The 25538-nt window shown below is 34.7% G+C and overlaps 2 protein-coding genes across 5 annotated transcripts; both read right to left on the bottom strand.

Moving 5' to 3' along the window:
* Positions 1 to 513: 513 nt before the first annotated feature.
* LOC108202569 (LRR receptor-like serine/threonine-protein kinase FEI 2) lies at positions 514 to 16738 on the bottom strand. Of its 2 annotated transcripts, none has more exons than XM_017371028.2 (14): positions 16552 to 16738; positions 15777 to 15988; positions 15026 to 15161; positions 13416 to 13487; positions 13123 to 13194; positions 12321 to 12392; positions 11440 to 11511; positions 11280 to 11351; positions 11093 to 11184; positions 4969 to 5136; positions 4519 to 4851; positions 2358 to 2603; positions 1773 to 1906; positions 514 to 1365 (listed from the first exon to the last, which is right to left on the bottom strand). In XM_017371028.2, exons 2-14 carry the CDS (start codon positions 15871 to 15873, stop codon positions 1147 to 1149), a joined length of 1785 nt encoding a protein of 594 aa, XP_017226517.1. In that variant the 5' UTR covers positions 15874 to 15988; positions 16552 to 16738; the 3' UTR covers positions 514 to 1146. The 2 variants fall into 2 exon arrangements, with proteins under 2 accessions (XP_017226517.1, XP_017226518.1); XM_017371029.2 differs by having other exon boundaries at positions 809 to 1339; positions 16552 to 16723.
* A 1603-nt stretch (positions 16739 to 18341) lies between these two features.
* Positions 18342 to 24555, bottom strand: LOC108203141 (uncharacterized). 3 transcript variants are annotated; one of them, XM_017371903.2, is made up of 5 exons: positions 24320 to 24491; positions 22209 to 23869; positions 21119 to 21252; positions 19091 to 19163; positions 18556 to 18693 (listed from the first exon to the last, which is right to left on the bottom strand). In XM_017371903.2, the coding sequence occupies exons 2-4, from the start codon at positions 23866 to 23868 to the stop codon at positions 19107 to 19109; spliced, it is 1851 nt and encodes a 616-aa protein (XP_017227392.1). In that variant the 5' UTR covers position 23869; positions 24320 to 24491; the 3' UTR covers positions 18556 to 18693; positions 19091 to 19106. The 3 variants fall into 3 exon arrangements, with proteins under 3 accessions (XP_017227391.1, XP_017227392.1, XP_063940511.1); XM_017371902.2 differs by lacking the exon at positions 19091 to 19163 and having other exon boundaries at positions 18342 to 18693; positions 24320 to 24555; XM_064084441.1 differs by lacking the exons at positions 18556 to 18693; positions 19091 to 19163 and adding an exon at positions 20115 to 20403 and having other exon boundaries at positions 24320 to 24492.
* Positions 24556 to 25538: the final 983 nt, after the last annotated feature.

Raw genomic sequence — 25538 nt, 5'->3', positions numbered from 1 at the left:
AACCATAAAGGGTGAAATCAATGCGTGTGACCTGGGATGCTAATAGGGTGGGCGACGGTTGTGATGCCCTGGAGCCACCTGATCACGGTAGGTAATCTTTACTACAGTATGTGCAAAGTATACATAAACACACCAGCAATCCGTAAAACCACAAATATAAATGTAGGTACAACTTTGTACACAGATGGGAAATGTGAAGAACCAAAATATGGGAACATGTGAAGAACCAAAATATGGGAACATCTGAAGACTCATACACCTCGACCTCAAGCTCACTGCGGGCAATCAAATAGTAAGAACACATAAGTTGCAAGGTCCCATGAGCCAATGAAGCACAAGCCCATTTGATCTTGATGAATTGGTTTCAAACCAAGCAACATATGTTCTGCCACTAGTGCGAGTATTCGGCGTAGCAAAACAGAAATGACCAAAGCAAAGAGGACGTATGGACATAGTAATACCAATGTGAAAGCAAACTCAAGGTATAAATATTGAAAAAATTGCAAAAATATCTCAATCACAAAAAAGATTAATATACAATAAAAATGGCTCATTATACAAGTGGTTTACTGTATAAAGGAAGTAAATATTCAATAAATAATTGCTCGTGTTTTGTAGATTTACATGGGAAAAAAATAGTGACTTGCCTAAGTGCAGTCATACATAGTGATACTTTTACATGGGGAATTCAATGTGATGGAAACATATTTTACATTAACAGCAGAAACACCCCTAAAGAAAGGGGTACGTAGAACTGCATAAAGTCATATACACTTTATTTTGGGTTAAAATTTGGGAAAACATAGACTAGAAAAGAAAAACAAAGGAGAATGAATTAGAATTGTCGTACCATAGTCATCCCCATTGGCAAAGAAATTCCATTAAGAACCAATCAAAATGAGGACACTAAAAACACCGTAAATGATAACAAGAATCTTAACCGATTGTGAATTGGTTGCCTGTTTGCCCTTACACTAAACTAAGCACAAAAAAAAGGAAGGCTTCCCAAGTGTCAAAGGTCTGTAAGAAAGAATGATTCCTACAACAGATTTTGCACTACAGATCCTGTGCCACCTCATATGCCACCTTTCACCTGTGTTGCAAACTATTAAAACATGCCTTCCTGTTCCACTTCTCAACACAACTTTACTCAGAACTTGAATCATAGAAGTCGCTTGGGCATGGGGTCATAACCTCTGACTCAAGTACTTGTACTACTCTGTGCATAGTAGGACGTTCATCTGGGTTTGATGAAACACACTGAATAGCAACCAAAATCAGCGCATCAAGGCTTTCTGCCCGTACCCCTTCACAATGCTGATCAACTATCTCCCTCTGCCTACACTCAGTGACCAGAAAGTTCAACTGAAATAAGGAGAGAGCATGACTGAAGTTCGTTAAAGTTGCACAGTTGCAGATATGGCAATTCAGCCAGTAACTAAATAAAATCAAGGTACAGAGTCTGTTAAAATTTCAATCAGCTATATCAGTGTCTTAAAGAGTAGAGTAGAGAGTCAAAACCATAACAATGCCATAGCAGAATATCTTTATTACTTCTATATCAACTGAAACAGGGAGGAATTTATATAGCAGTTGCATATAGCCGGAGTGGCAGTGGTTGTGTGTATGAATTGTGGACCTTTGTTAGCTAATGGAGTTGGGGTTTGTTTCACTCAAAATTGAGGGCCCGGGGTATGACCTAACTCCTTGTATTTATTTTGTTGGGTTAATAAATTATAAATTGGCAAAAAAAAGGGAGGCAAGAAATTTACCCATCCGACAATGTTAAAGCCCTTCTCGATGAATGATGCGTCAGTGGGTCTCTTGCCACTCAAAACTTCAAGCACAAGAACCCCAAAACTATAAACATCGGTCTTTTCTGTTGCTCTACCACTCTGCATATACTCTGCAAGTAAAAATGCAAAAATAGAAATATTCGTGTTTACATAATTTGCGAAACTGCAACATATGCTGCATAAAAACAAACAGACGGTTATCTCAGAATTGAAGATACATTTGATGGTGACAGAAACCAGAGGAACATTAGCACCTACGAAATAAAATTTACTACAGGCCTGGAATCGTCTTATGAAGCTGTATACATGCTTAAGACGAAATATATTATGATAAACAAATGAACCCAGGCACTGAGGGAAATTTCAGACAAGCATTCGATCAGCAAGAGCAATTTATGACTACATAGACCACTCTAACTCTTGCAAATTTTGCTTTAGGTTCAGTTGACAAACATTTATGACAGTTGTGTTAACAGCAGGAGGAAACTCGAATCAACAGTTACATGCTCAGCCAATTACTAAAACAAAATATCAGTGATTAACTCGTAGTTTAATATTTACCTGGAGCCAGATAACCAAAAGTTCCAGCAACAATTGTTGTGATGTGAGATTCCTCATCCTGCAACAGTTTTGCTAGTCCAAAATCAGAGACTCGTGCTTCCAAATTCCCATCAAGCAATATGTTGCTTGACTTTATATCACGGTGAATAATTCTAGGTGAGCAATCATGATGCAAGTAAGCAAGACCCTTCGCTGCTCCCATGACAATATTAAGCCTAGCATCCCAATCAAGTTGTTCGGACCTACCTGCATAAAAATAAGAAAATTATGGTGTAATTATATAAGTTCTACGCAGGACCTTGTACAAGAACAAGTCAGAAACTGCCAAGAGCACATACAACTTCAGATAAGAAAACAAAAACTTTAACTTGAGTATAAATGAACTAAATAAAAACTTCAGATAAGAAAACAAAAACTTTAACTTTAAGAGAGAAAAGAACTAAATAAATGATACTACTCTTTACAGCCCTCCACTGTTGTAAGAGAATCTGCAATCCTCATGTATGTAAGGTCCGAATTAAAAGCAGATAACAGTAAAATTTTGTATTCCCGGGAGTTGGTTCAGAAGATACCAACTAATCATTCCTGGTATGTCCTGCCCCACTTTCAGGGAAGGAAGGGTATGTACGCACACCTTACATTCATTCCTAGGAATGAAGAAAGTGGTTCTTAAAAAGAGTGCAACTATGACAATGCACTACAAAAGCATAAACAAAAATAAAACACCCCCGGATTTGAGATGCAATACAAAAGCATAAACAAAAAACAAAGCATATGTCAGGACTCGGCAGAATTTATCACCCCTGGTAGTATTAGTAGTCTGATTGTAGTATGAAATGGGCTTGGTACTTGTGTATAAGGGTAATTGAGTCTTTCCATAAGAAACTGAAATGATATCTAAAGAATGTAATTTCTAGGACGAATTGATATATGAAAATGGAAGAAATACCACCACTCTTTCTCTCACTACTGTTTCTTTCTCTAAAATCTCTTCTTTTTCAAGCTATAATATTCCACCTTTATCTCTATTTCACTTTTACTACTACTCTCTTTCCACCTCAGTGCTATGCTATATCTATGTCTATTGCTTGTTTACTGCATTAAAAAGCTTCTATATTTTCACTTCAGAAACTCACAGTTCCTGGAATTAATATCAGAGCCAGCAAATTTTGGTCAACCACAGCTTCAACCTTGCTACACTCGTATATACGCAACTTAAGAAGTTATGATTGTGAAAACCGGATCTATAATTACTATATTAAGAAGTCCGCGAATCAGGTATTTGATTTCTGTACTCAGCTACATACATCTGCAGTAGTGTCACATAGTCCTTTGACTACGAATTCTTACAGTAGTTTACTCTCGCATCAGTGTTAGTAGTGGTTACTGGTTAGTTATACTGAAAGTCGCCAAAATAGTAGATCAGTTAATGTTGTGGCCGGTATCAGGAGATCAATGATTGACATCAGTTTTGGACCTTTTGTGTGTGATTCACAAGCATATTATAGTGGTTGATTCTGATAAGTTAATGCAGAACCGGAGTTTACACTTGTGGTTGTGGTGTCCTGAAACTGGTGAAGATTACATGATTAAAGTTCAAAGTATTGACAGCAAACACAAAACTCAGAAGCATCATGGCTCTAAAAATCCAGTAGAGACCTAATATAGATATCAAACAATAACAGAAAAGGTATGAAAGTAAAAAGTGTCATGCATGCAGTACAGTAAATAGAGTATAGAAAACGAATATAGTATGCTAAAGAAGATATGCGACGCACTCTGCTAGAATTTCGTTCCCTACATGTGCCTCGCACCCCTGAGTATGGGGTCTGTCAATCTAGGATAGATCTACTCTAAACCGACGTCCCCAAGGACTCCTATATGAGGTCATGTCACAAGTCATTCAAATATTTTGATCATGATAGCACTACAACCTTAAAAAACATGGAAGAAACTAACTAATATGGGGATTCAGTGATCTACTTTTTTAGATACTCAAGGATGCAATTTAGTATAAACATAAAGCAGAAAAATTCTATAGTACGAGAAATATAAACATAAAGCAAATTGTTGGACAAAGTTGAAGAGTTGATACATGATAATGCAATAAGGACTAAGATAATAAAGCATAATTGTCGACCAAGAAAGGGAATGCTACTACCGTGGAGAGCTTCATCAAGACTGCCACCAGGCAAGAAATCATAGATCAGAAGCTTTGATGTTGGAGAATTGCAGTATCCACGTAAATTCACTAGGTATCGATGCTTAATGCTTCCCAAGATTTCAAGCTCCCTTTCAAAAAAACGATCAAAACCTTCATTCAGCTTCAATATCCTTTTTAAGGCAAATACATTTCCATCATCCATCGCAAGCTTGTACACTGTTCCAAATCCCCCGGATCCAATAATATGTTCGTCAGTCAAATATTCGAATTTTTTTATAATGTCTTTTGAAGTGTACGGCAAGTCTCCATGGAACATTACAACAGATGCACCTACATTGACAAAAATAGGAAAAGAGACGACGAAGATATAGTTAAAATTTAGGGCACTCAAAACTATATATATTTATCATAACAATGTATTTCACAGTACTAAATCGTCTATAGTACCTCCACCAACATCCATTATAAGACCTCTTCTATCCATTTTCCCAAGTTTCTTATAGAGATGGCAGCCCCAGAAACACATAAGTGCAACCAAAAGTAGCGCGCCAACAGTAGCAAATGCACTTGTAAGTACCCGCCCCGAGGCCTTTTTCTTCCCATTTTGGTTTTGGCCTGCAAGTTGGCGTCAAAACATATTCAAGATATTTAAAAACAATTGATATACAACTTATCGTTAGGCTTAAAAAAGGATTACGATCTTGTAAAATGTGAACTAGGTATTAGTATATATAAAACATAAATGTCCCAAATAAAAGCCAAATTCTTTGTTTTATGTTGTATTACGAAACATGTCACAGTATAAATCAGTGCTGGAACACATCAATCCAATGTCAATAGAAAGGTCTCCATCTAAAACTATATTTATTTATTCATGTTCTATTGTTGGTTACATCACCTTACTGTCACACTTTTGAAGCTTGCAACTCTGGAACAAGCATTAAAGTTAGCCGGAATCTGTGAGCAAACTTTAGCCAATCAGCCAAGAAAGGGCAACTACAAGACTCCTACAAATCTTCACCTTCTAAAGAGATAACTAGTGTCGATACCACCACTAACAACCCTCCTCCATGCTGGTCACCACCGAGGCTCCTAACACTATCACTATCAACAGCAAACCATGGCCTTTGGCTTATTCAGAGAGAAGAAAGGAGACAGAAAGGTCTTTGTTCCTATTGTAAATAAAAGAAGAGTATGAAGGGGCTCCTAAGTTTGACATGGTCCATGGGGAAGAGATGGATATTTGGCGAGACCGAGATCTAACTTTAGCTGCTTTGGGCTTACCAGGAGCAAACCATCCACCGTTGCAATACAAGGGGCGTGATGTACAACAAAGAGGTGGTGTCTCTTATTGATGGAGGCAGTCCCAGGAATATCATTTAGACTCAACTGTGTGAAGAGTTGAATATTCCAACTCAGCAGCAAGATCCAATATACTTGCACCTTCCTAATGGGAATAAAATTACTAGTACCACTAATTGTCCTTAGTTTGTCTGGCCCTTGGAAGGGCCTGGAGTTTAAGGCTGCTCCTCAAGTGGTTGATTTGACAGATTTGCAAGTGAAACTGGGGGTGAAAAGGCCAACTCGGATAGGGGATATGTGCAATTATAAGGCTAACACCGTGCATGCCAAATGGAATAATCAGGTGGTCACGTTACAGTCTAGTCCCACTACGAACCGTGACAGGTTTGTGAAGCTGAGAATAATTAAATATCCACTGTGACACCCTTGTGGATGGAACACATCCATGACAGATATATTGGAGATGAGTAGTTACAAAAGCTCATTACTGAAGCATTATTAAGTAACAAGGGGACCTCAAGAATACTATTTGGGGCAAGATTGCTGCAATATGGGGGGAAATGGGGTTTGGCTCATAATGCAAATATTTGAGGAGCTGCATAGTCATGGAATAGGTGGACACCCTTGGTTGGAGATTTACTTTAAGAATCAGGGAATATTTCTATTGACCTTTATTAATCACACTGTGGGTAGATGGATTAGAGAGTGTGTCACTTGACAACAAGTTAAAGAAGCAACAGTCAAAAACCCTTACAAATACCAAAGGAACCTTGGAGGGATATTGTGGACTTCATTAATGAGCGTCCAAGTCAAAAGGATTGAAGACAGATATAACACCATTTTTCACACACCATGGCTTATCAAGTGATTTATGGCAGTAAACCAACACTTATGGCTTTAGCAGGCTAGGGAACACACGAACATTCATTGCTTGGAGTAATTCTTAGCTGGAAAACAACTGCAGTGGAAAAGGCTTAAAGAATTGTTAGAGGCTGCTCAGTTGAGAAGGAAAAACTATGCTGACACAAAGAGGTCACAGAAAAGCTTTCATCCAGGAGAATGGGCGTATTTGATGCTACAACCATACAGGACGGTTACTGTAACTATTAGAAAAAGCTTGAAGTTGGCTGCCTAGTTTGTTGAGCCTTTTGAAATTATGAAATTCTTGCAAAGATTTGGTCTGTGGCCTCTATGAACTGGCTCTACTTTGAAATTCGGATGGTCCAGCCACTTTCTCATGTCTCCCAACTAAAGAAAGCTGTAGGTTAAAACAAGATAGTGCAGCACCTCAAGTCAATGACTAAGGAATATTTGTGTCATTGCTTTAAGGCGGCTTGACTACAAACAAATCTTGAGAGACAACAAAGTGGTTTTCAGTTGTTGATTCTATGGAAAGACTGCAGTGTGGAGGAAGGAAGCGACATGATAGGATGAAGATTTGCTCACTAGGAATTTTCCAGCTTTCCATCAACCCTGAGGACATAGGTGTTTTTAAGGGGGGTGGGTTGTTAGGAACAGCAGTAGTACAATAACTATCTAAAGTCTGTGGTTATTAGTAAGGGTGCCTTGATCAATTTTTTCCTCTGAAAATTAAAAACACCCACCTTGTCTTTGAAAAGGTTCGAACCCACGATATCCCTTAAAGGGTCCACCATTGAACCAAGAGTGCATTGGCGCCTTTGTAATTTTACTGTTTATTGTTTTCTTGCAAATCGAGGTCTATAAATACTTCTTTAAATACTTGTTTGAGTTTGTACATTCAGTATTTGAATTGAAATATGAAAATTAGAATCTTTTCCACCGATCTTTCTCTCTCTAATTGCTATCTTCTCATGCAAGTTTCTATCTCTCATCTCACTAATTATGTCTTTCTGCTCGATCTCTATCTTTTTGTCTGTATCTCTCTCAATTCTGTCTAAAATCTTTCTATTTGTCCTGTTACCTTTACTTTATTCGTTATTCGTGCATTATATCTATAGAAAACACCAAAAACAATTTCAAATTGCTCGTTTATGACACGAGTCCCAGAGTGATATAGTTTTCAGGATTCATTTGGATATAAACATGGGAGCTATAGAAGATTTAAGTTTATCTCGACAAAGAGATTCCCGGTGATGAAAATTTGGCGACTCCGAGAACATCTCAAAGTATTCCTTAAAACAACAGTGTTAGCGGAGTTAAACCTAGCACCAATAGAATTCCTAGCTCCACCATCTTTGGGAATCTACTTTGAAGCCTGGACCACTAGCCAAGCTTCCACTCTCTAGTTAGATTTGTAATAATTGTTAGATCATGTTAGTGCTAACTTTGTATTGTATTAGATGTTAATCTCTTTAATTTGGAGTTCAGTAGAAGCTTTTACCACCAAATTTCTAATTACTATTTATTTTCTACATGATTCTTTCATATGCATATCTTGCATTTTTCAAATCATTCATACTATATAGTTGGATCAATGTGTATTGAGTTAATTCAGGTTCACGTGTATTAATTAGGATTTGGTGGACAGGCTTTCACAAGGATGGAACTCACTGTATTATCACCATAACACCCTATCTCCATTATTTTCGTTCTAATTAGTGTCTAAATTACAAGAGAGACTTGATTGATTATTTTAGAGCCCTCGTCTATTGGGTTCAATCTCTCACTTGTCACTGTACAGGCTTCGTTTCCATAGCTTTTTTGTGCAATTAAGGTTCTTATAGAGTGTTTTGCATGTAGAGGAATATTATAATAATGATTCACCTCACCACAGGTTCATCACATGTTCAATTTTATATATGCTTGCATAGAGAAATAACGGAACAGGAAAGTAGACTGAGAGCATTGGAGCATGCCTCTTATATAATGTTAATACTGATTAATAATAGTGACTGATCTCGTTAATGCATCATGTTCGCTTCTCATACTATCCTAGATAGATTACTTCAACCGTTCACAATATTAACATTGGAATTCATTACATATGTATTAAAAAAACATAGTTAAATGAAAAACTGTAAAATTGAGCTTAACATGTACTCCCTCCGTCCCAACCATTTTTTTACATAAGGTTTGGGCATGGAAGTTAAGAAATATGTATTAAGTAGTGAAAAAGAGAAAGAAAAGTGGGTGAAGTGGTGGGACCCATTGCTTTTTATGTATAAAAGGGAGATAGTGGAGTAAAAGTAGTGTGAAAAGAGAAGAAAAGTGGGGAAATGGTGGGACCCGTTGACTATTTTTGGTAAGTTTTGAAATGTAAAGAATTGGATGGGACACCAAAAAAAGGGAACTATAGAGAAATGGTTAGGACAGGGAGATATCCTTTAAATTATAAATCTTGAAACTTTTTACATGCATTTTTTATGCCCCCGATCCCAAGACTTCATATATGATTACAGAAAATGCCATTCAATTCACTTCAAAATATCAATAACTAATTGACTCAATTATACTGTGCACGACTCTGACTCCCCTGTACACCCATACATGGAAAACATACAAATGAAAAAGCAGCTGCATTCACACTATTTCATATATTTTATTGCCTCTTATATCCAGCATCTCAGTTCAAATTTGAATCTCAATTTGAATTAAAATCTACAATAATTGAACCAAATAATTTATAGTTTCAACCACATCCATGTACGATTTAAATTTCCATTCAATTTCAAATTTGAATCTCTCTCTTCTCTCTTCAGCAGGATGACAAATCATTCAAATTAAAATTTCATTCAGTTCGAAGTTCAATGAAATTTCAATTTAAATACTTTCTCTTGCATATAGCTATAATAATAATATCTGTTAAAACTCTTCCAAGATTTGTCAAATTTCGAGTTTTTAATATTATAATCTCTTCTGAGATGTATGTTTACGGTCTTCTTTTATATCATTTCGGATGGATGCGATGGTAAACATAAAAGCTATTCGAGAATGGGGTATGCAATTATATTAAGCTAATATGCATATATCGACAGTATATTATTATGTGTTGATATATCAAACTTAAAGTGAAGTTGAATGAAAAATGATTGTATACCTAAAAACTATGAAAAGTGTAGTATGTATATCTATTTTCAGTTCCACCCAGTTTCTTATTTTAAGTAGGACTTTGAGTTTTAAGAAAAATGTATAAAAAGAGGGTGAAAAGCAAAAATTGGGTATATGGGTGAGGTTCCTAATTAATAATTGTTAGATCGAAAAAAGTTGACAGAAGTAATGTGAGATTTACTTTTATACTCCAAAAGATTTATTATGTTTAGAAAATTTTGAATAATATACAATTCAGAGGAACATCCCGCAAAGAACAATGTAAAACAACAGAGTGGGTATTTCTTATGTTTCTCATAAAATGGAACCTCATTTTTCAAAAGTATTTTTGACTGAGAAGTAAATAAACTGTAACAAAATGAGATGTAAATAAAAGTTTATATCACATTTTTTGAATTTGTTAATTCAAATTTAAATTGAGGTTAAATAAAAAAAGGGATTGTTTACCTAAAACAGCGGAGCGAATATTTCTTATGTTTCTAATAAAATGGAACCTCAATTTTCAAAAGTATTTTTTTAATTCATATTTAGTTTAACAAAGAATTTATGATTTTTTAATATCCATGCAAAGTGGGCACTAATACTAGTTTCATAATAAAGGTGGTTAAACAGTGTCCATCATCCAAAGGTGCAAGGGGTATTTCAGAAATTGAATACAGGTTCGGCCCTTATTTTATCGTAAAGCGGTCTTCGATAACTGAGTAACACTCTCCTCTTATGGTTCAAAGCACTATTCCTTTATGCAATTTATTAGATGTTGTCATTATTATTCTCTTAAACAGGAATCACTATAGTACAGATTAGGTAAACTGAGAGACTGGATACACCTACCCTACACTCATTGTACAGTTTAGCAAAATCTAACAAGCCTAGAAAAGTAAAAGCTTACTTTTTCAACCTTTAAATTTTGTCATATTACTGAATGATACCATATTAGTATCACCACGACTTATTCAGCCTACTTTAGTTCCCCTATTTTTAGATTTTCCTGAATCCAATGCTCCAATAATGTAAAATCCTGGGTGTGCAACTATAGCATTATTTCACACTTATTTTTGTAGGTATCTATTTCAAAGCCAACCATCTACCATGTGTATAGTCCATATCTTTAAATATATACTACTTAATTGCATCTTAAAATTGAAACGGTACTAAAAATGTCTATACATAAAGATTTAAACCCCAAGAAATAGAGTATATCAATACCCCAGTCCAAAAAGGGTCCTTGCTTATGAATTACCTGAATCTGAATTTGAGTTTGAAGAACCTCCAGAATCATCTTTGCACGTCACTTCAATTTGCTTACCGCATAAACCACGATTCCCAACAAACCTGTACAGTAAGACATCCAGACACAACTTGGAATACTTTCTTCATAACATATAGTATAAATAAAGAAAATCATTTAAAATTATTATACTACTTACGAGTCTTTTGCGAACTTATGAAGAATGCCATCAGACGGTATTGCTCCAACCAAAAAATTCGTTGATACATTGCTATACATACCACATATGATAAGTAAACAATTTATCCCTACTATAAACCATAAAAAACATGGAACTCAGGAAAACATCAGTCACTTACAATCCTTGGAGTCTAGTTAACTTCTCAAGTGAAGGTGGAATGTTTCCTCCAAGAGAGTTGCTTGAGATATCTCTACAAGAATTGAACTATCTTAGATAAAGTTTACAAGATATCGACGGAAAGCAAAATTGAAGAGAATCGGAAAGGTATATGCAGTTCATATATTGACGGATAGTGGTGCTAACTAAAACAAGACATGTTAGTTACTAACAACCCAAAGATTTCCAACTATATTTTGGACTCCTTCCAATTCTCATACATAGTTTTGGTTTAATATTGGAGAGGCAGCTACAAAAAATTTGATGCTAAAATCAAGAACGCTTTGATAACATATTTATCTAGAGACCAATTGAAGCAGTTGTTTGTAAGTGTAGACTGGACTGGGTCAAACTTGACTGAAACGGAGGCTTGAAAACTGGTTTATGACTTGATTTTATAACATCATATTATCTTTGAATGATTCTGCTAACTAGCTATTCAAATTAGGATACTACACCTCTTTTTACAACACAAAACAAAGGTTAACAACTGGTATGTTCATGATTCATAATCATCACCACTGAAACCTCAATTTGTTAGTGAGAGTTACTAAACAGATCTTATAACTTAAAACACATCAGGAGATCATATGGTTGCATGCAAGACATGTTATGCATTCCTCTTATATAATAAGGTTGAATTATTCTCTAATCGGTTCTGCCAAGTGCTAAATAATTAGAATAACCTTATTCCACAACACAAAACGACTTGCGAAATACAAAACAGCTTTAAGAGATATGTAAAACAGATTTAAGAGGCATGCTAATAAGGCTGACATAAGGTTCAGCCTGCAACTTATGAAATACAAAAGAGAAGTAATCTGCGTATTCGAAATAACTTACAGATTAAGAAGTTCAGTAAGGTTTCCTATCTCAAAGGGTACTACTCCACTCAAATAATTACCCTGCAAATATCTGGGGGGGAAAAAACATTTTAACGATATCATACAGGTGAAGCTTGAACCAGGCCTCCATGTCGAATATTATACTATAAACACTAATTTCATCTTACATTCTTACAAAAAATATAAATAATAACCACTCTTAGAAAACTTAACTTTGCAACATTATATGTGTGACTGACATTCTTTGAACCTCATAATTAAACTTTAATAATTTATACAAATCACATGTGCTTGAGCATTATATATCAAGCAAATCTCTGTCAAATGGAATAAATCAAACCTCAATTATAGCGAAAAGGATATCAGTTTTTGCTGAATTTCATTGTAAATCTTACATTATCGTCACATATTGTATTATGTTGATTTTTCCAAGTAAATACTTCTCCAGTGTTTTAACTATAAGTACATGTTTATCCGCTCAAGTACAAGTTTAATTATATGCTGTCAGAAAAAGTCCAACAGGACCAACACAGAACTTAAAGACTTGTTAGTTATGGATAAAATACAAACACTAATGTGAGTAGTTGCATTATTTTAAAACCAAAATTATTTACAGCAAAGAGACAGAGCACTTGATTGTACATAATTTGTTTCAATATCACCTCAAACTCGACTTTCCCAAAACATGGATCTTTTCATTTCTTCTATCATAATTAAATTGATAATAAAAGAAGGCCAACTACACAAATACTACCAGTCATACTATTGTAGTCACATATGTATATGCATATTGAACTTACAATGACTGCAATTTTGTGCAGGATCCCAACTCTGGAGGAATATTCCCATACAAGTTGTTGTCATAGAGAGCCCTACAAAAAATTAAACAATATAATAGCATAAAAAACACTAAATACATTCAATTTATGCAAATGGACATTCCCTCGTATCAGTCTTTTCTTCACCCTCCCACTACACGAAATATGACGAAAACAATACTAGCAAAAACGCAACCCCAAGTTCAAATTCTATACATCCTTGGTCTTAATCCAAATAATTTTAAAACACAAAATAAAATGTCCTAAAAACATACAGAAACTGCAGGTTCTCTAGCTTCCCAATGTCTGACGATATAGAGCCACTCAGTCTGTGGTTAGAGAGACTCCTGATGAACACACATAATCTCAGTTAGTTATGTAAATTTTAGACCTTAAAGAACTATATCAATTGATTTGCAATATGTGAGAAGTAAACAAACTCACAAAATTGCTTATAGAGCTGAAATATATGCTACAACTACACCGTATCATCTACATTTTACCAGTAACTGTTAAAAAAGTAAAAGCTGTGAAAGAAATGCATAAGAATAATGTAATGAAATGTACAAAAAATTAAAAATCAAATTAGTAGACTACCAGATAATGATTCTTCGTTCTTAAAATTCTGAGAAGGTGAAGCATGTATGAGAATCATGAACTTCAAGTAACCCATCTCAGAAATTGTTTTACCTTCCCCAAATCTATTATACATCTTCAAAATGCATTAGGAATCTCCTAAAAAGGACTGTCCAATTGATTGCGGTACTTAGACCATCCTAAAGGAATGACTTGAGCTTTTTATCTAATAAAATTTGACAAAGACAAGGTAGAAAAACACGGAGAGGGATGGCTTTATATAGTGTTTAACAATAATAATCCAAGGCTACCAGCAATATGAAAAGATTAATTTGAATTTGTTTTATGCTATCATATAATAGAAGCTAGCTGTGCTTTATTATGAAGCTTAAATATATTATATACGAACTTGCTCAGTTATAATAGGTAGAGCATGGGAATAAGGAAGCATATAGGACTAGTCTCGTTATTGGTTGATATTAAGGTTCTCCTGTCATATAGAGATGTGACCTTTTATTATTTTTATAGCATATTAAAATTGATTATACATCTGAAGAGGCAACAACCTATTTTTGTTAGTCACTTAGATACGCCCACACAAACCTACCTATATAATACAGTAAATATACTACTGTAAATTTACATCATTAAACAAGAATAATCACACAAAAAATATAACATGGATCGACTTAGAGCTCAGCTGTGTCCACAAATTCATTAATGTTTAAAAAACCTCACAAATTAGATACAAAATGGTAATGGCCGCAAAGACCTAAGGTAAGATGACAAGCGAAAGACCTAAGCAAAGACCTAAGATAAGTGGCTCCACTCGTCCATGTTTAGGCAAAAGGTAAGATGGCAAGCAGAAGTGAAATTCTGCTTAGTATGTGGTTTACTGCTCATGCATTGTTCTAATATGACTTGAACAATGGAAGAATGGGGGAGTAATTTACGAATTTTAATGCTTATATATAAGGCAGTATCTCCACTGACAAAGGTGCCCTTCAGTTGTTTGTTACCTAAATAGTTCCTATAAAGTTGGTGACACGTCGAAAAATATTTGGTACCCAGTTGCCCTCTTGGTCTTTCTACTCTGCGTAACTTTTTGTCAACAACTCAACATCTGTTCTTTCTCATAGTCGTGTGTCTTGGATTCTACCCAGAACAAATCTTTCACATAATATACTTCTAGTCATACATAGCTCAATACGACATCAAACAATGTTCTTAAATAATATATTAAAGACAACCAGGCCAACATAAGTATGGAAATCGATATACTAGTCTCTATCTTCCATTACTAACTCACAATGATGTTACTCTTTTGGATTTGGGATCGCACGTTACACCTTTCCACCCACATGGATCGGGATCCTCAGGTCTCCACTGCAGAAGGACGCCGTCGGAGTTTACAATATTTGTCCGGAAACTAACAAGTGCTTGGCCTGTAATACAATAAATGAAGAGTTGAATTTTTAAACAATACAGCACTCTTTACTAATTTTTACACTGCTTCAACTCTAAGCAATATCCCTAAGGCAGTGTTACAGAATTTGTAAGTCATGCTATGGAACCACAAATTGGATTCCTCGTTTAGGATTGCAATTCCATCTTGTCCCATTTACTGTGAAAAACGATTTAATTCATAAAATATAGCAGCCCATAAATCTTAACAAAAATCTTAAAGAATGAAAATAAGAACAGCAAAAATTGCAATCTGAACGAGGGAAAAGAAGTGGAGACAACATGATGTCCTATGATGTTTATAAATGAAAACAAATTACTACATATGGGGTTGTATAAACCCCTGACATCTGATTCATGGGTTCTTGTACCGAATTAATGGGAGATAACATCCCGCATACCCGTACTCATACCACATACCAGCAACATCAAAAATTCCTAAAATGGGATGAATAATTATCCACTATGGAAAGTTGAAATTTAGACGAACTACAGATTTCAGACCGTATTTAAATCCCAAACACAGAGACCAAGAAGTTTTCTTTTATGCAGGAGTTCAAATAGAATTTAGGAGAATGGGAAACCCATAATCATACCATCAGGACTGAGAGCACCAATAATGTTCACTTGAGAATAAAGGATTAGAATATACAACAGCAATGACCCTTGGAGTTTGGCAAGAAAACCGTCCATCTTTGCAGCATACTAGTATACTTCTCGCAAATCATCTAGAACAAGAGAATTCAAACCCCTTTCTCATGGACAGACAATAATTTAGTTAATTGCACACGTTTCCAGCTCCCTGTTACTGAAACAAAAGAATCAAAAGTTGATAAACACCAGGATCAATTTCACGAATATTCATTTCATAGATATCTTTAACTACAATATAAAAACAGCGTGAACCTATAAGTCAAGCATATATATATATATGAAAACTTACCAGTAAGACAGCTAAACAAAACGAACAATGTCCGAAGAAATAAAACCCCAAATCATCAAATATCATCAACATATCAAATCAAGTCAGCACAATATATCAAACATATAGTAACTACAAACATACACTTAAGTCTTCATAGTGAAGAGAGAGAACAATTACAAGTTCAAAATAAATAAATAAAAAGCTCAACACAGTACAGATTCAGTGACTATTATCAATACAACTAAGCCAATTGAAATGAACCGAAGAATCAGAACTAAACACATAACTTCACAAATAGTAGAGATTGGGCGAATCGAGATTACAAAACCACTAAATTTCACGTAAAAATTGAGCAAGAAATAGATAACGAAGCAGAGAAGAAAGAGTGAAATCTGGAGATTCACGAGATGAAACAGAGAGATTGAATTGAAGAAGAAGAAACTCACCAGAGAGAGTGAAGATCTAAAGGGAGCTAGGGCAAGAGCAACACCAGATTCACAAGGCTTCTTCACTTTAATTATCTGGCTGGCTGAGGCTGTGTTCACGCCGACAGATATTAGTCCCTCCCTCCGGGTGAATGTAACTTTTTGCACTATAAAAAGATATTTTGTTTGTAATATTTTTTTTGTGGATGGTCGAAACAAAATATTTGGAGTAGTTTTTAATATAAATAAAATTCTGCTCTATATAATTTTTTCCGCATTACTTTACACATATTTTAAACTTTTATTGAATATAGTTTCCTAGCATATTTTCAAAAAAGTTGTTTTAAAATAAAAACTTAATCATGAGTTTTATTTTAGAAGAAATTTTTGAAAATGTTACAACAATTTTAAAATGTGTGTTTAGCCTCTATCTCAAAGGGGCGGTTTGGAGAGGAGCTTCGTATTTTAGCCTCGTCTCATATATAATTTCCGCATCCCGTTACCGCGGCATTTCATGAGGATATATTTTTTAATTTGGTTTTATTATAGAATCATTTTGTATAAATATATAGAACCAATTTTTATATTATGATTAATTTTCAACCATTTTAAGAGGGGAAATAATAAATCTTTTTTTTTATTTTGCTAATTATATGTCTAGTGAGATTGATACATCAATTTTATATGTATATAGATATTCTTTACTAGACGCTATATAAGACAGTTATTCATGAGTGCGACTCATCGCACTCATAAGAACGTGCTTTACAAATATATAAAAGCACGGTACTTCATAGCATACTCTCTTGTATGGAGTTAAGCAGCACACTACAAATATATACAAATTTTAATTTTTAAACTGAAAACGTAGTTATACAAATTTTTTTATTCTAAAAATCATCTAAAATTATGCAATATCTCAATATGTTCTATAACAAAATAATGATCATCTAGAATTATTTTGTTGTAGAATTAATTAGGATTCTACAGCAGAACTGTACATGAAAAAAATGTCTTATGTTTTGAAATTACTTTTGAGCACACAACGATGCAAAAAAAATGTATTTTGATTTAGATCCGGAAAATCTATATAAAAAAATTAGGATTCTGCAGAATAACCTTAGTGGTTCCATGTTTTTATTTTAAGCATGATTTCTCTCTTGAGCGCGACCCTAAGTGATAAATAACATAACTGATTACTTACAAATATAATAAGCTAAGATAATTATATAAATCTTATTTAGGTATTTGAGAAAGTTATTTTATAAATAATAATATGATACCTACTCAAAATGTAAACCGTGAACATAAGATAAACATAGGAATGTGTACTCATATTCGAGAATTACTCATTCTCATTTTACATCCCTAGTACCAAATAGAGTAGCATCTACCAAATCATGAACCACGCTAGGCAATTTGAACTGATATGCATCTTTACGCCTGCAGCAGTCCAAGGATGAAAAAGCTAATATACAATGATCTGCATGTTTTCTGCCAAACCCAAACCATGATGAAGACATAGCTAAAGTTTATAGCATTAGTTGCTCAAATCAGCTGCATGTTCCATTACACATATTGCGGTCCAAGTTACTCAGGATTTAGCCTATTTTACTATCTTCAAACATTCATCCGACTTGATACAATAGTTATTTACTCACCTGGATATATAGTTTTCTGATGTTCAATATGCTAATCCGGTTTTAGTGTTACCGTCTGTCTATCATGAATCATAATTAGTCGGCTCCTGGACAGAAAAATGCAAAACACTACTCTAATAAAAGAGAGCACAAGATTTAAGATGTTACAAATGCGAAAAAAACAATCATCATGCAACAGTACATTCAATTCATATAATTCAACCATGCAAAAAGCCTCCGGAATTTTAAGACACTCTACCATGAGATATCAAACACCACGTCTACAGAAATGCTAGTTCAAACATAACTATTTCACACCAACTACCGACTTTAGAAATCGGAGCTTTTCGTTCAGTTCCACAAGATCCGGATTGTCTGCTAATGAGGGTGGCGGTTCGACTCCTGTAAAGATATAGAGAGCTTTTAGTTCCTCTAAGCTAGTAGTGTGCATAGGAGCTGAATATCCCACTATTGCCCGTAGTGCACCAATCTGTTTCCATATGTTCTCCTCATCGAGCAATACCTACAGCAAACATCAGGTACGTGGAAATGTAAACAACAAAAGTTCGGCTTGTGACAAGCATATGAGTGTTTTCTTAGGCCATGTTTATTTCACAGAAAAAAATCACCTGATTATCACCATATACTCTTATGCTCTATTAAATATCAGCCTTAAGTAATCCATGTACAAAAACAACAAACTTCCTAGTTCTCATACTGCCTATTTTCAGTTTCATGAGATAATATTGCCCAGTGAGGTGCTGAGATTACATAATCTTCCCAAAATGAAACAGAACATGATCAAAGCTACTATGGATTGCCTCGGGGCAAAGACACCACAGGGCAGGGGCCAGCCTACATGATGCTCACCCTCATATATCTCTTTCTATTTATTTTGTTTTCTAGTTTCAAAGTTCGACCTTAGGGTTTAAGTATCTACACTCTGCAGGCAGGCAGCCGGAGAAACTTCAGATACAGCACACAAACAAACACCTGTATAACAAAATACAAATAATTACCTAACTTCGTGATAACTTTGTGTGTGTTTTTTTTTAGAAAAAGAATAAAATTAGGAAAAATAGACAATTTATTGTTTGGATCATGAAAACAAAAATAATAATCAACAGTTTTTATATGCATTAATGGACATGCACATATTACATTGTCACTGGAAGAAAATTATACATGGGACTTCTGTTACTTCAGTTTATTTCATTTATAATTCAAAATTTAGTGCTATATATAATAAATTTTATCGTAATACGTATAATAACATTTCATTTATTTATATAAATAAATTTTATCAATTTAATTAATTTGTTTTTAATATATCTTATTTATTGTCTAGTTTGTTATTTTTTACTACACTTCAACTAAAAAAATTCACTTATACTTCAAATTATGTTTTTATAGAAATAAGGTACCCAGACAAATCAGAGGCAGGATTTTGGCTACCCCATGAACCAAGAACCATATTCCTGGCTGCCAGTGGATTAACTGTTTACCTACTGAAAAATGTGTGCAAATCATTAACAGCAGAGGATTCACAGAAACATAACCAAGTGTATGTTTATCTTGATTTTAAGTAAAGAAAATAGAAAATGCAACCAATGAAATATATAATATTAGTGCTCAACAGAAGACCACAGTTGCAGTGCCAGATCAGTCGAGTAGTCACTTGTGTAGTAGTTGGACTTCAAATAAAGATAGATAAATTAAGTTCTACTGAAGAACCAGTTAGGTCATGTTAGAAACTTGTATGCTAGACGAGTGCCTCTTCTGAATAGTTTATTTGTAACATGAAATCATTATGATTGGCAGATATGCATATCATTGTCATAGTTAATTCTGAATATTTAGCAATCTTTGTATATATTACAATATAGGGATAACTTCAAAATTTTAGATTTTTGCAGTAAATAAAAACCATTGAGGAGGCAGAGATTCAAATTCAGGATCTGTGAAAGTATTTTTGTTAACACAGCACAAATGTTATGAGACACAAAAGAAAGTAAAAAATGTTGTATGCTGTATACAGGTAGGGTCTGACAATCGATTGATGAAGCACACTACCAGCGGTTTTTTCCTGCTGGAAGGCATTAAGCCTTAAATTATTGATGTGAATGTGGCAATGTGTCATCCAGCAGAAAAATCATCCGTTCTAGGGTTTTTTCCTTCCAGCGGTTATTTTTCCGCTGGTGGTATGCTGCCACCAATCATTTGACCTGGACCACTGCCCATACAAATATTAGACTATTAGTTATCCGGTTTTTGAACAGGGAAAAAAATTCCATGTTTTGCATGTTGGAGAAGGATTAACATTGTTAAAGTGACCCTCAAAATACAACAAGAGATCAACACAGGTACCAGCAAAACTTGAGGTCCATAAATTTCAGAGGAAAGAAGTTGCAGAAAAGAAGTCTCTCACTGATATCACTCGTATCCTCTTAAGGGGAAAAAACATTTAAAAGGAAGAAGTTAGTCACCATAGTGTCATGGATGTTCTTGGCTGACAACAGGTTGGAGGACAAATTGCAATGACAACAAGAGGCCTTCAGGTATGTCTTATTTGTAAAAGGAACTATCTATTATTATGTGCCAAAGTTTCTCACGGACATTTACTTATATTCCCACAAGGTACCCTATTACATCGGTTGTTTATGTCCATGGAACATCATACGAGAAAAGAAGACCAGCCAGAAGTTAAAGCACTCCCGAAATAAGATGATAATAAACCTCAGATTTTGTGCAAGAATATATCAATATAACAAGTATTACAAATTTATGACAATTATTAGTTAAGTTTTGCAAAATGCTGGTACAGAATCTATACTTCCGCAAATTCAGTTGTTTTACCAAATTTCGTTCAACCAAGGGCAGTGAACGTACATAAAAAGCCATTGTTCTAATTTTATGAGGGACTGCAAAAAGACATATTAAGTACTGACCTCGTTGGGAGGCGTAAGGGTATCAGTCTCAGGTTGGAGGTGCATATGCTTGGATTCAGCTACCTTTGTGGAAACTCGAAGAACTGGTAAATTTGCAACATCATCTGTCTCTCTGCTCCTAAAATTATCATTTCCTGCAGGGAGAACATGGTTAAAAAATTTGACTAATGTAGAACATACGATAGCAAAAAATCTACATTCCAAGTGGTCTCCAACATTACAAATGGCCATACCTCAGATAAATAGGTCAAACTAGTTTTAAGACTATTAAAAATCCTTTAATATGCAACACTTGACAAACTGGACCCCAGGCGTAAGCAAGGGTAGCTTTCACCCAGAGTCCCCCCCCCCCCCCCAACTTTCAAATAGGCCTACTATTTTATTGAAAAATGTTGGGGCCTGCGCTAGGACTCTCTTCCTGCCGGTACCATTACAATTTTTTTCTCTATTTTTGGTGACCCTATATATCGGTTTTCACATAATCTACCCTTATGGTACCATTGTACAATTGGCTTTTCCCAACTAGTACATCACATATTTTGTTTCTCTGTGTGGTGACCTTGTGCATTTGGTTTTTCACATTCTCTTCAGTCGAACGTTAAGAATTGATTTCAAACTATTTAACATATTGTATATTAAAATAATTTTGCGAAAAGATACATGAAATAGACCCTGAGATATATATTTATGCTCAAAGTTTGGCTATGGACTTATAATAAGTTTCAACATTCAACTCCGTTTTACATGATTCAAAGGTCTACTTCATATATGTTTTGCAAAAAAAATCAAATACAATTTGTTTTACAGTCCAAAACCAATTCTATTACATTTTCCTTAACATGAGAGTATTATATGTGAAAAACAAAATATACAAGGTCACCACCTGTAGAAGCAAAACATGTGATGGTACCATAAATAATATCTCTATAATTTACTCTAAACTAGAAGTAACTCCAATTTACAAAATAATATATTTTTGTGATATGAAACCGTTGCATGTTCCTTTTACTCCACTGGTTTTTATTCACTTAAAGCATGTTCCTTTTAAGGCAAATAATCATTCAGGACTTTTTAAGCACCAAAACAATACCTTGGGTGATATTATAATCATTGTAGGAGTCATGATCACCCGCTGCGTGATCGAACAAATCCAGCCCACATTCATCAGCAATCTCTCTTGCTGAATTCAAATCATCTAACGCATTGCGTTTTACTACACACTTTATGTCCTGAACAGTTTCTTCAGTAACCTTTCTCGCCACCAAAACAAGCTTCTGTGATTTATTGCATTCCTCTTCATCTTCAATTTCTTGCTTACTGGCAATCTTCTTACCACAATGAACGCTAACTACCACTTGGCGCATCTCTATAACAGGTTTTTCATTCATATCTTCAATACTTAGCTTCACATCTCTCACTTCTGTTCCTTCCGCTGACAGTGCATCTTCTACTTGAAGGTACTTGGTAGTTTCCTCCTTGTTTTCCCCTTCATGAGTATGCTTTATAATTCTTATTGGTCTTTCCTGGACATTTGTACGCAAATAAATTTCATTTGCCTGCGATGTGCTTCCTTCTTGAGTCTCATTTCTACCTTCTCCATCCATATCATTCCTCATCAGCATTTCTCTTTCCATTTCATCAGACCCTTCCTTGAGCATTGAAAAACCATTCTTCTCATCATAAACACATGCCTGGTAAGTAAGAACTCTCTCGGGTTTACTGATATCATTTACATTTAGTTCTATCATTGTAGCAGTTTCTTCCACTACCTCCTTCAACTGTTTCTCTTGCACAACTGGGATTTGCTTATGAATATTAATGCTGGTAATTGCATCATCCAACATATTTTTCATCCCAGTACCTTTTAGCACGTCCACCATCAACTTCTCTTGCTCCAAAGGTTCTTCATTATATACTTGGATGCCGTCCTGGCTACAAAAAACATCTTCATGCGAAAGAGCTTCTCCTTCAGGCTGGAGATTATTTTTACCATCCAACTGAATACTCGTCACACCAAATGCCATTGTGTTGACTGGTTTCTCTTGCAAGATATTTTCTTCCTGCGAAAGAGCTTCTCCTTCAGGCTGGAGATTATTCTTACCATCCAACTGAATACTCGCCGCACCAAATGCCATTGTGTTGACTGGTTTCTCTTGCAAGATATCTCCTTCTTTAAGTACCGCAGGTGTCTGTTTCATTTCTTGTTCTTCTGGCACTTGCTCCAAATTAACTTGTGCCTCCTCATCCTCTTCATATACTAGTTCCTCCGCTCTTTGCACCAAATCATCTTCTTCCACTACATTTTCTCGTTCCTCCTCTCGTTGAAAGAAATCACCATATTCTTGTTCCGCTACCAATTCCTGTACCAACTCAACATCTTCTAGATCATATCCTTTTTCCTCTGCCCCTGCACCTTGCAACAAATCAACAACTTCCATATCATCAACTTCCATATTGTCCTCAAACATAGAACCCGAATCCGGTTCAGGAAGCAACTTGCTCATGATCTTTTGAGTGCAAGCATATGTTGCAAAAACAAACCCGAAAGGGACCGAACAAGCTAATCCAAGTGTAGAGAAAACCACAAGTGGAGGAAGAACCAGTGGCGCAGATGTGATGACGGCACCAGTAATTACAGCCTTCTTCCCCAACCATATCCCTTTGCCTATTAACCAACTAGCTTTACCACTCACTTGCTTTGTAGAGGAATAACTATCATCAACTTCGCAGTCCTCATCCATGTCCTCCATCCTTTCAACAATTCACAAAAATTAGGTTCTCTATATCCAAAAATTCTTATTCAAAATTTCACCCAGAAAACCCCATACCACAATTTCAACAAGGACCAAAATACCAAAGTCGGGACAAATGGCCCCAAATATTACTTCGGATAATCGAGTATTTCGATTTTTTTTAAAAAAATAACTAAATCGTTTTGCGTTTAAATCTGAAAATTCCTGTAAAACACTATCTGAAATAGCATTTAGGATTTCAAAACGCTAAACAATCTAATATCAAGAAGATAAAGATGGAAGATTAGGCCAACACCCAATTTCACTAGCCTTATCAAATTTTTTACTAAAATTTTCACAAAAAATCAACAGGGCCTTGACAATCGGGGAAACAAACGATCAAAACATTAATTTGACATGAAATAAAAAGGGTAAATTCAATACAGTATACGAATATATATATGCATACCTGATGGTAATTAAAGGGAACTAGAAATGGGCAGACATGAGTATATTTGATTGTGTTCTTCAGTGCTTATATAGCCTAGTACATGCTTTGTTTCTACATACATACGCGTGGTATAATTAAATTCCTGGTTTAGACGACAAACAAAGGCGTTGAGGATATACGTGTTGCAGCAACAGACTGACAGCGAGGCACAAATTTTAAGGTGCATGCAAATTTCGGATAGAAAAGTGAATTATTGTATATCACACTTCCCGATGTCGGTTTCATCTAAGAAATGCTAATCCCTTTCATTGTAGTACTAGATTATTACTGTTTTTTTTTTGACAGATAAATTATTACTTTTTTGATAACAAATTACCCCATTGGGTTTTACCGAACTGAAAGAGTTTAGTTTTCAAACTGGAACTATTTTCGGATCGATTTCAAGTTTATGGTATGCCGTTTCGAACCTGACCCGAAAAATCAAAATCCGTTTCAAACCGAACCCGAAACCCGTGTATATGTATAAATTATTAATATTAATATTTAATCTATATTATCTATAATAAGCCAACATGAGTATAATTTGTAATCCTAGGTTTTAGTTATATTTTTTGGTTTGATACTCTCCTTTTAGTACCACAAGTCTACAAATGTGGAGTCTATTCTACAAATGTGGAGTCTATTAGTATTATAAACAGTTTCAAATACTAAAAACACTCATAACAATATTTTATCATATAATATTTCATTAAAAAAAATTATAATAATGTTATAAATAAAAATTGATTAGATTACTGAATCTTTCAAAGGTATTACACGATCGGCTAAGTTTGAAAAAAATTAGAATTTTCTAATTTTTTTTACTTTTAAATCTACGTGTGCTAAATTCGGATTATATTAGGGTTTGTCCATTTTTAAGTAATCGGGAGAAAATATAGTCAGTTGAATAATATAATTTAATTAAAATTCAATCTATTAATACTAAAATACTAATAAAATGATGTTAAAATTTAAATTATAAATAATAAATTACGAAATATATACCCGCTTGTGCTTCGCACGGGTTAAAAGTTGGGATTTATTAATCAGCAACATGTATTATGTACATATGTAGTTTACAACCTAAAACGTAAGTACCCGCGCCTCATTTTTCGATCCTAAGAGCAAGTGCAATAGGTGTGCTAAATCAAGTCTTAAATCCAAAAATAGGAAATATGGGATAAAACTGCATTCCAAC

The sequence above is a fragment of the Daucus carota genome, chromosome 9 (genome assembly GCF_001625215.2).
Source record: "Daucus carota subsp. sativus chromosome 9, DH1 v3.0, whole genome shotgun sequence".
Classification (NCBI taxonomy): Eukaryota; Viridiplantae; Streptophyta; class Magnoliopsida; order Apiales; family Apiaceae; genus Daucus; species Daucus carota.
Note: the sequence above shows the minus strand (reverse complement) of the source record. Positions and strands in the feature narration are given on the sequence as shown.

What these genes read in the sequence shown, in the direction of transcription:
- LOC108203141 (XM_017371902.2), bottom strand. Translation starts at nt 23,868, where the DNA reads ATGGAGGACATGGATGAGGACTGCGAAGTTGATGATAGTTATTCCTCT. An exon ending in TGATTATAATATCACCCAAG is followed by an intron (nt 21,253 to 22,208) that starts GTATTGTTTTGG and finishes TTCTCCCTGCAG; the next exon opens with GAAATGATAATTTTAGGAGC. An exon ending in CCCTTACGCCTCCCAACGAG is followed by an intron (nt 18,694 to 21,118) that starts GTCAGTACTTAA and finishes TGTTTGCTGTAG; the next exon opens with GTATTGCTCGATGAGGAGAA.
- LOC108202569 (XM_017371028.2), bottom strand. Translation starts at nt 15,873, where the DNA reads ATGGACGGTTTTCTTGCCAAACTCCAAGGGTCATTGCTGTTGTATATT. An exon ending in TGGTGCTCTCAGTCCTGATG is followed by an intron (nt 15,162 to 15,776) that starts GTATGATTATGG and finishes ATTGTATTACAG; the next exon opens with GCCAAGCACTTGTTAGTTTC. An exon ending in AAACTCAAATTCAGATTCAG is followed by an intron (nt 5,137 to 11,092) that starts GTAATTCATAAG and finishes GCCAACTTGCAG; the next exon opens with GCCAAAACCAAAATGGGAAG.